The sequence below is a fragment of the Zootoca vivipara genome, chromosome 10 (genome assembly GCF_963506605.1).
Source record: "Zootoca vivipara chromosome 10, rZooViv1.1, whole genome shotgun sequence".
NCBI classification, from domain to species: Eukaryota; Metazoa; Chordata; class Lepidosauria; order Squamata; family Lacertidae; genus Zootoca; species Zootoca vivipara.
In genome coordinates this window covers 42,808,356-42,817,003 of record NC_083285.1, presented here as the reverse complement: position 1 = coordinate 42,817,003, position 8,648 = coordinate 42,808,356, and the positions used below count along the sequence as shown (strand labels likewise).

The 8,648-nt window shown below is 43.9% G+C and overlaps 1 protein-coding gene across 1 annotated transcript in view; it reads left to right on the top strand.

Moving 5' to 3' along the window:
• The first annotated feature begins 1,174 nt into the window (after positions 1-1,174).
• Positions 1,175-8,648, top strand: part of CACNA1I (calcium voltage-gated channel subunit alpha1 I) — a 269,708-nt gene continuing 262,234 nt past the window's right edge. The window contains exon 1 of the mRNA XM_035128273.2: positions 1,175-1,464. Within this exon, the coding sequence (XP_034984164.2) occupies positions 1,175-1,464 (290 nt within the window). The remainder of the gene's footprint in view (positions 1,465-8,648) is intronic.

Sequence of the window (8,648 nt, the reverse complement as noted above, 5' to 3'; positions counted from 1 at the left end):
CAACTATGAGAACAAGAATCTCATGCTCTGAGCTATTTGAGCCTTGACGAATCTGCCAGGTCTCCAAGTTAACCCTATACGCCCCATAGACAACAAAGCTATGTATCCCTTTGCCAGTTGCATGAATACATATAATTACACCACATACACAAGCAGTCCAGGACTATAAATTCATTCCTTCAAAAGAGGGAAGGAAAATTTTTAACCTGGGAATTTTAAGTCCCAGGGAAAAATAGTATTTGAAAGTGAGATGTTATATGATAATGAAAACCATACAAGTTTTATACTTTTTCTAAATGTACTCTCTGAGTTTCAAGGCATCGTGTCGAACTTTGATGCAGGATTCAAGCTAGAATCCTGAAGGGCCTTGAAAAGACAGAAAATGGTTTGTAGGCACTGTTGTGTTCATGCAACATGTAGCACCAGTCAAGTGGCTCACACTGTATAATGGATTAGAGAGTGATGTGGTTTGATTAAGTAGCAGAAATGTGACTTTGGCAACAGGTTTCTGAATGGATTTTAGTGGATGAAGATGGAATAGATGAGGTGAGACTCTCATTTGTAAATGACACAACCAAAGTGGGACGTTGAATGTGAGCTGAGTGGATCTTGCATACAGTGTCTAGGCAGCATGTGGTGAATCAGTTGGGTGATTGCATCACTGCCCGCATAGATCATGGCACGATTCATGTTAATCGTTCCAATACTCGACCAATTATAGGCAACTTTGCAGGGGCCTGTTACATGTGGGTTGAGTTGCCAACCAAATTTGGCACGGATCCTGTCAACCCACATCCTCAATATGCCAAGTTTTGTTGGGTATAATTAGCCGTAGATGGAGGTCTACCATGAAGTTTCCTGGCCTCGTCAGCAGTGTGTAACACACACACACACACACTGACAGATTGCGCTGCTTCTGCCAGTGGGGTCTGTACCGAGGGCTATAATATTTTTGCCTTTCCATCATGAATGTGTTTATTGAGCCAGAGTGAGGAGGAGTAATGAAAACTGCTCAGTACGGCCTGGAATGAGAAGGACATTAGTAAGCAAGCAAGTAAGCAAGTTCATCTAACATTTTGGATTGCTTCTATCAAAGCAAAGGACAGTTGGTGGCAGACTGTTTGTCAACTGTGTCACTTCTGTCTCTTTCCAGGGATTCACATTTCATGCCAACATGGCCGAACATGGCTCCCACCCCTCCTCTGCCCGGCAGTCAGGGAACCCACCCACTCACAATCCCACTCTGTGCTCCCTGGAACATGTGGATCCGGCAATGAGTGAGCAACCAACCCTGCTGGAGCATCCACCACCATCCCCAGACCTGGGTGACGAAGATGATGATGGTGACATGGAGCCTCCGCTGGACCCAGACGTGCCCTATCCTGATTTGGCCCCCGTGGTTTTCTTCTGCCTGAAACAGACCACCAGCCCTCGCAGTTGGTGCATCAAGATGGTGTGCAATCCATATCCTTTCAAAACCACAAGCTGCCCTTTCTAGCCTTTCTCCTTCCTTCTCTGCCCTCCCTTTGTTCTCCTGCCCTTGCAGAGCACCTGACAGGTAAGAGACGACGTTTCTTACATATTTAATGCGTCACTTTGTTCCCTGCTTGCATATAAACAGTGCCTTGGCTGCTGCAATATGCAAGCAAAAGGAGCTGCTTGCGAAATGGGAGACTTCAGAGGGAGCGACTGTCAGTTAGAATCAGAAGAACAGAGATGAGGGGCAAGGAGAAGAGAGGGGACAAGCATTTTAAAATGTATTTTTCCCCCTTCATATCTTTACTTTTCCTGCGCTGCCAAAGGCGTCACGGTATGACTCTTTGAAAGCTTCAGAGCATAGGTTATAGTAGTGCTAACTTGTTTCTAGGAGAACTTGATGTGGTGGCAGGCATTTATTTTGTAGTCTTCTCTGATATACAGTAAGCTATCTGGTAGCTATAAACATGGCCACCCCAGGGCTTATTGCTGTCCTGAGGCAAAGGACAAGATCCCCACCCCCATTCTGTGCACAAACGCTTGCGAGGTACCTAGCAGTCTGATCTTTTTTGTGGGTGAAGGGACAGCATCCTTCACTGCATCTGGAGGGCAGTAGGGCAGCTTAGAAGGCACAAGGTAGCCTGTGTGGCACACACAAGCCTGCCTGTTCTCCACCCATCATCATCTGCCTCCTCAGGCAAGCACCTTGCTCAACCTAATGGTAGGGCCAGCCCTGGTAATAGGATTGATTGATTGATAATTAAATTTTGCAACAGGTTGCAGTTCATAACTGCTTGACAGCTGGAATTATTATGGATGGCCCAGAAATTTTAGGGCGAACACTGATCATTAACTAAAATGGGGTTTATGGAGAGGATCTTATCTGGCCACATTATTCCACATGCCGGCAAGAAGATACTGGATTGGGTGAAACAGGAGTCCGAGGGCCAGCCCAATACAGTTTTCTGCCTGCAACAATAGCCAAGGTGCACCCGTTCCTCTTTCCAGGATGGGCAGTTTAATCTTAATTCAATACAACTGACCAAACAGCTTATTCTCCTGTATCTGAGGACAGCAGGCCAGATTAGTGGCTACAGAGCAGGCTGTATGGGGCATACACACAGTTCTGTCCAACTCTTTGTATCTGTTGCCTTCTCTTCCCGCTGCTTGCCCCAGAACTGCCACCTGAAGCAGCTGCTTCACTTTGCCTAATGGTAGAGTTGGCCTGATGAGTCTGTCTGACATACTACAGAAATTCTTGCCTTTGTATATTTACTGAATTCACTAACTGCTTAGTTCATTGCCCTAGAAGTATTTGATCTATGTCCTCCCTCAAAACACAATACATGCTTGCCCCTGGGAAACCACTCCAACTTTTTAAAAATCCTAAACACATCCTGGAGACTGGGCTTTGGGCAAGAATAGTATTGTGGATAATGAATCACAATCCACCAAGTATTGCTCCCATGAAGAGCCCTTTTGCAGCAACACCTTATGGATCATGACCATGATCAGTTGCTCCTTTTATCATGCATTTCCCTACTGAATCATAGGGAATCATCTGAAGCTGCTGTAAGTCTATTCAGCCTCAGTCGTTGCCTCGTGACTATAACAATAACATCTTTGGGAGACTCCAAAGTTCATTCCATTCTCCCTATGCCTGTACATGTAAACAGTGTTTCCATGGACTTGTGGTCTGCCTGTCATGTGTCTCACTATTGTCCTGTTAGCAGCTAAGGTGGTGGGATTTCGTAGTTATTGAAATGACTCCTGGGGTGCAATGAGCAGAGACTATCAGCTGATAGTCAGTGACAGCTGTCTGCATTTAACTTACACGAACTCCCTGAGAAGGCTATGTTGTGGAGGAGCAGTTCATTTCCCTTGGCTGTTTTTGTAGACATAGCACATAACAGGAAAGCATCTATCTTCCACATGTCCTCTTTGCAGCCACATTTAATGGGTGTCGCACTTGTGGGCCAGCCAGAAGTCTCTGGAGAGCTGAAAACTCTATAGGAGTCGTGGCCTCTCCCTGACTTTTCAGCACAAGCTCGCTTGCAACAGCTGACTGGATGGGAGGGGAACCCCACTTCATTTTCTTCTGGGAGGCAAAGGTATTTGTCGGGGGGGGGGGGGATAATCTGAAAGTCAGTGACACTGGGCTTATTTACAAAGTGTTTGCATTAGGATTAAAGGATTTTGATGAAGCTTCTGTCTTTTGAAGCAGTCTTCAAAAGACTTGTGTATTGCCATAACCTCCCTAAAAGTGACTGCTTGAAATACTGAAGTAAGAGAACTTATTTAAGAAACCCCAAAGGCCACTCATTGTAAGAAGTAAAGGGATGTATGGATCCATCTGTGGCAACTTCACTAGCACAGCAGCTATTCTGCTAATGGGAGCCCTGTTCTTAGGGTAGTACAATTGCCAGCTCGGGTTGGCGGAAGAGTTGCAAGTCATTAACCTATTGTATGCTGTGTTGTACTGTTACACTGCTTCTGCTGTGACTTGAGCAACGCCTCAAACTCTCCTGCTTCTTGCACTAATGTTAGATTGCATCCAACTCAGTAATACGTATTTCATTTCTTAATGTGGTAACTTGCCAGTACCATCAAAATAGCCAACAAATATGAAGAAGTGTGCCTTTAATACACCCACCCACTAATTCAAATTAATCTTCATTGGTTAAAATCAGTACACAATAAACTTGAACTCTAAATCTACCAATTCAAGCCAGACGTCTTAGGGCACAATCCATCCTTGTACATCACCCACACATGGATGGATCACCAGACAAAGGGCTCAACAGACAAATGACTGATGGGTCATGGACCCCAATGTGGACTACTGTCTTCTGTGGGCTTATTTGCAAGGCTTGGTTTCAAACCAAAAATTGAATGTAGTTCTGGTGGTGGGGAATAGGGAGCCAGGTTTTGAGATCGAGTTCACAGTCGATATTTGGGCTCTGACACAGATTCTCACAGGAAAAGGGGTACATTATGGATTGCAACAGTTTTAAGAGGGAAGCTCAGGAAGGTTTAGTATTGTGTTTTGTATGCTTGTTTTAATTTAGGGACCAGAGGAGGACCATTAGGGAAAATGAGGCACCATGACAACCCCTACCTGCATTACGGTGTGGTATGCATTATGGTGTGGTATGCTGGTTTGACAGCCATGGACAGAGAGTCCCTACGGAGGGTGGTGAAGACAGCACATGATATCGTGGGCTGTCCCCTGAGTCCGCTAGATGTTATCGCGGGAGACGTTGCCTCAGAAGAGTGAGGAACATTCTCAGGGATGACTCACACCCTGGCCAGCACCTTTTTAATCTCCTGCCCTCAGGCAGGAGATATAGAAGCATGATAAGCCACACCAACAGGTTAAAGAACACCCACGGGCCGTGACGCTGCTGAATGGAAGACAGCAACATTGCAGCTGACATTCGGGGTTGGTGGTCGTACGACAGCACACAGAGTGTAACAAGGACTGAGAGATTGGGGAGGGGCTCGTTTAATTTCACTGTAAACAAGTGGTACAGTCCATTCCTGTTTCCAGTCCATTCCTGTTTCCAAGCATCAGCTTATCTGACTCAGATAACGATGAGAAATATCGCTGGACATCATTAACATTAAGGAGAGGGAAAACGTCTGTTTTTTAGTCTACTTTCACTGCTCAGAATTTTAACAAAGGATCTAGACAAGACAGCGTCACTATGGTTTTCTCAATTTTTCATTTGCATTTAGTAATGCAAGTTTGAAAGGACTGAATCACAGTTACTGTGCAGATATTTATTAGCAGAAAATATTTATTAGCAGATGTCTGTTTCTGTTAGATCTTTAAAAAAAACAATCCTGAAATTTCAGTTCTGAAGGCATTGTGCTTTTGCAGAGCCCAGGTTATTTGTGAAAGATCAAAATTTAGATTGGAAATGAGAAAATGAAAAGCATTTCTTTACAGTTTTATCAAAGCTTGGAGAGATAAAGAAAATGTGTTAGTCTTTAAAGTGCTGCAAGACTCTTCCTTGATTATGCTACAGCAGACGAACACACCTGCCCCTTTGGAAAGAGATAAAGAGCTTGAGGTAGTAAATTGTTTCTCTAGCAAAGGGGCATGCAGTGTAGCTGCCTGTAACTGTCAATGAATACCCCTTCTCAGAATTTTCATTTTCTTGCTGTTGTTGCTGCTGCTGCTCCACTTCACTTGATAACCATTGGCTGATCTGCTGTGAGGTCACAGCAGGGCCTCTGTTGACTTGCTGGTCTAGATGCAAGCCCAGATCTGCAAACTGCTTGGGGGAGATGGTGGCTTTTGCAAATTTTGCAATCCAAATTTGGAAGCCAATTAGCAACATAGTTCAGTGATGAAGCCAATGTTTTGTACACAGAAGTCCCAGGTTCAGTTTTGGGCAACTCTCCAGTTATAAAGACATGGTGAGTTGAGAAATCTTTTTGCCTGAGGCCCTGGAGACCAGCTACTTGTCAGTGTAGACAATACTGGGCTACATAGGCCACTTGTCTAAGCATGTATAAATTAGCCCCCTCTGTTCTAAACTACTTAATCAAGATCAGAACTAGACAATGTGATTCCCTCCAGATATTGTAGGCCTACAACTCCCGTCATACCTAGTCATTGGCCATGTTGGCCAAGTTGGCTGGGGTTGATGGGAGTTGGAGCCAAGCAACATCTGGAGGGGGCACCAGGTTGGGTTTCTCTGATCTAAAGCAATGTGCTACAGGCTTTCTGGTTGCATGCATACTTGCTGAGTGGTTTTGTATTGTTACATAGAAGCTTTTACCCACAAGGATCTTGCTGCCCTTTATAAACTCTAGTTTAAATTTACAATGAGAATGACATAGTCTGCTTTCATATAATCACCATTACTTTGTGGAGATGCCATGGCAAATGGCCTTGTACGGCCCCAGTGCCATCCCATTTTACCCATGGAAATTAGGACCAGAAATAAGAAGTGTGGTCAAAATAAACATTGGAGCACCCATGCACAGTTTGTCGAGCATGTAAAAGGATAGTGGGACTGTGGTTATACTGCATAAGCATCTCAACTGACATATGGAATTTGCTGACCCCATATCAGAGTCTGAAAGCATCTGTAGGGGGACTTGTTCAGTAACACAGAGTCTGCACTGACCTCGGCGGGACACTGCATGGATCTAAATGTGGATTTTTTGAGTTACATCTTTACTTTGCCGGTTTAAAGCTCTGTGCAAATGGAATCTCTTCGACAGGCCTATAAACCCGCATTCTCCCTCCTTCCCCAATGGGAGGTCAATATTTTAGATGGGAGCATGAAAGCAAGAATGAGCATGCCATTAAAAAAGATCAATATAAGAAACAGGGAAATAACAAGGCATATTATGCAGTTCACTGGCTCAGTTGCTTGGCTTCTGTTGCATCCTGGACGCATCCTTCTTTGCTCATAGAGGAGATGGCTGCTCCTTCTACAGCTGTTGTCACTGATAAATCACCATTTAATTCCATGAGTCTTGAACACAGCATTCATGGTCCAGGAAAGCAAAATAGCATGTTACATACTTGAAATAAAGAGCTGGGCTGTAACCAGTCACACAATTTCAGCTTTGCATCGGGTGAACATAAACTCTGTCTTTTTTTTTTTTTGCCAATGTTTGACATACCTCTTGAAATGGTTTACTTTAATTTTTGAAGGCTTTAGCTATGAAGTCAATTGATTGTTTCTGAGTGTGTTTCCTTGGAGTTTGCCTGGGAGCTTTAATGCTCTGTGGTTTCCATAAAACAGTCTCAGAAGCTTGTGTGTGTGTGTGTGTGTGTGTGTGTGTTTGCATAAGTTGCCCGTGTTTTCAACAAAAAAGTTCTATCATAACTGAGTGCCCCTCCTGATGTACTTTGAGTGTGCATTCCTGGTGATTTGTGCTCATGACTGTATTGGGGTGATTATATGTGATAGCCTGTTTTCAATACAGCTTGCACCTGCCAAAAAATTGGAGAGGCCATTTGGCTTCATTTTCTGTCAGCGTATATCCTGTAATTTCCTGCTGAAGTCCTGTAACTTTTTTATACCACAAATGTTCTGGGGTCGTTTGTTGTTGTTGCTTTTAGCCTACTTTTATTGCACACTAGCACAAGAGTGCCCCTCCAGATGGCAGTAATGTGATGACATTGGGGAAGCTTCACGGGAGAAGTAACAAAGTGAAATGGTGTGTGGACGGTCCAATCTCAATCCATCACTAATGCACTAATATTGTGTCAATTGCATGTTAAAGAACACACCTGCCGGAGCACACACACACGCACACAACCTGGATCTTGTTGCATCACCTGTAAATATATAGTTGCTGTGCTGGTGTAAGCTCTGGACAAGTCTTCCATTGCAGCAGCCTGCAAAAGAGTGTCTCCAGTCTGTGAACATTAAGAATTAATGGTGACATTTCTCCCTGGAACAGGTGGTTATTCCATTTGCCTGGTAAAATTTCACTTTCAGTTCCCTTGTTCTGTCTGCATAAAATTCCCACCAGAGTTTTCAGTGAAATCTCAGTCCATACTTTGGGGGTATAAATGATTTTGTTTAGACCCCATCACAGCAATAGTCTTTACCAGAGGTGGTAGCTGCAAATCATCTGCAATGCAAATAAAGCTGTTTCTCCAACACTATATTTTAGAAATTGAACCCCTTGGTTTACACTTGCTATAGGGGAACCAGAAGGGTCACAGAGTCTTAACTAAGAAGCCTTATATGGGGGGGGAAGAAAGTTGTCTTTGTAGAAAACCTGTTAAATGCCCCACAAGAGAAGACATTTTGGCAATACAAAATAGTATTTTTTTAAAATAAAAAAATTCCTTCAGTAGCACCTTAAAGACCAACTAAGTTTTTATTTTGGTATGAGCTTTCGTGTGCATGCACACTTCTTCAGATACAGTGAAATGGAAGTTTCCAGGCACTTATGTAGAGAAGGGGTGGGGAGGGGTGGGGATGGGGAGGGGGGATCACTCAGAAGGGTGGTGGAAATGGGTGATTGACTGACTGATAGCTGTTGATGACTGCAAACGACTGCAAATGGTTTTGCATGAAAAAGCAAGGGTTGAGATGGCTGAAGATCGCTTATCATGTATAATGAGATAAGAACCCGATATCTCTGTTCAAACCAGGTCCCTCCATGGTTTTGAGCTTGGTGATAAGTTGCAA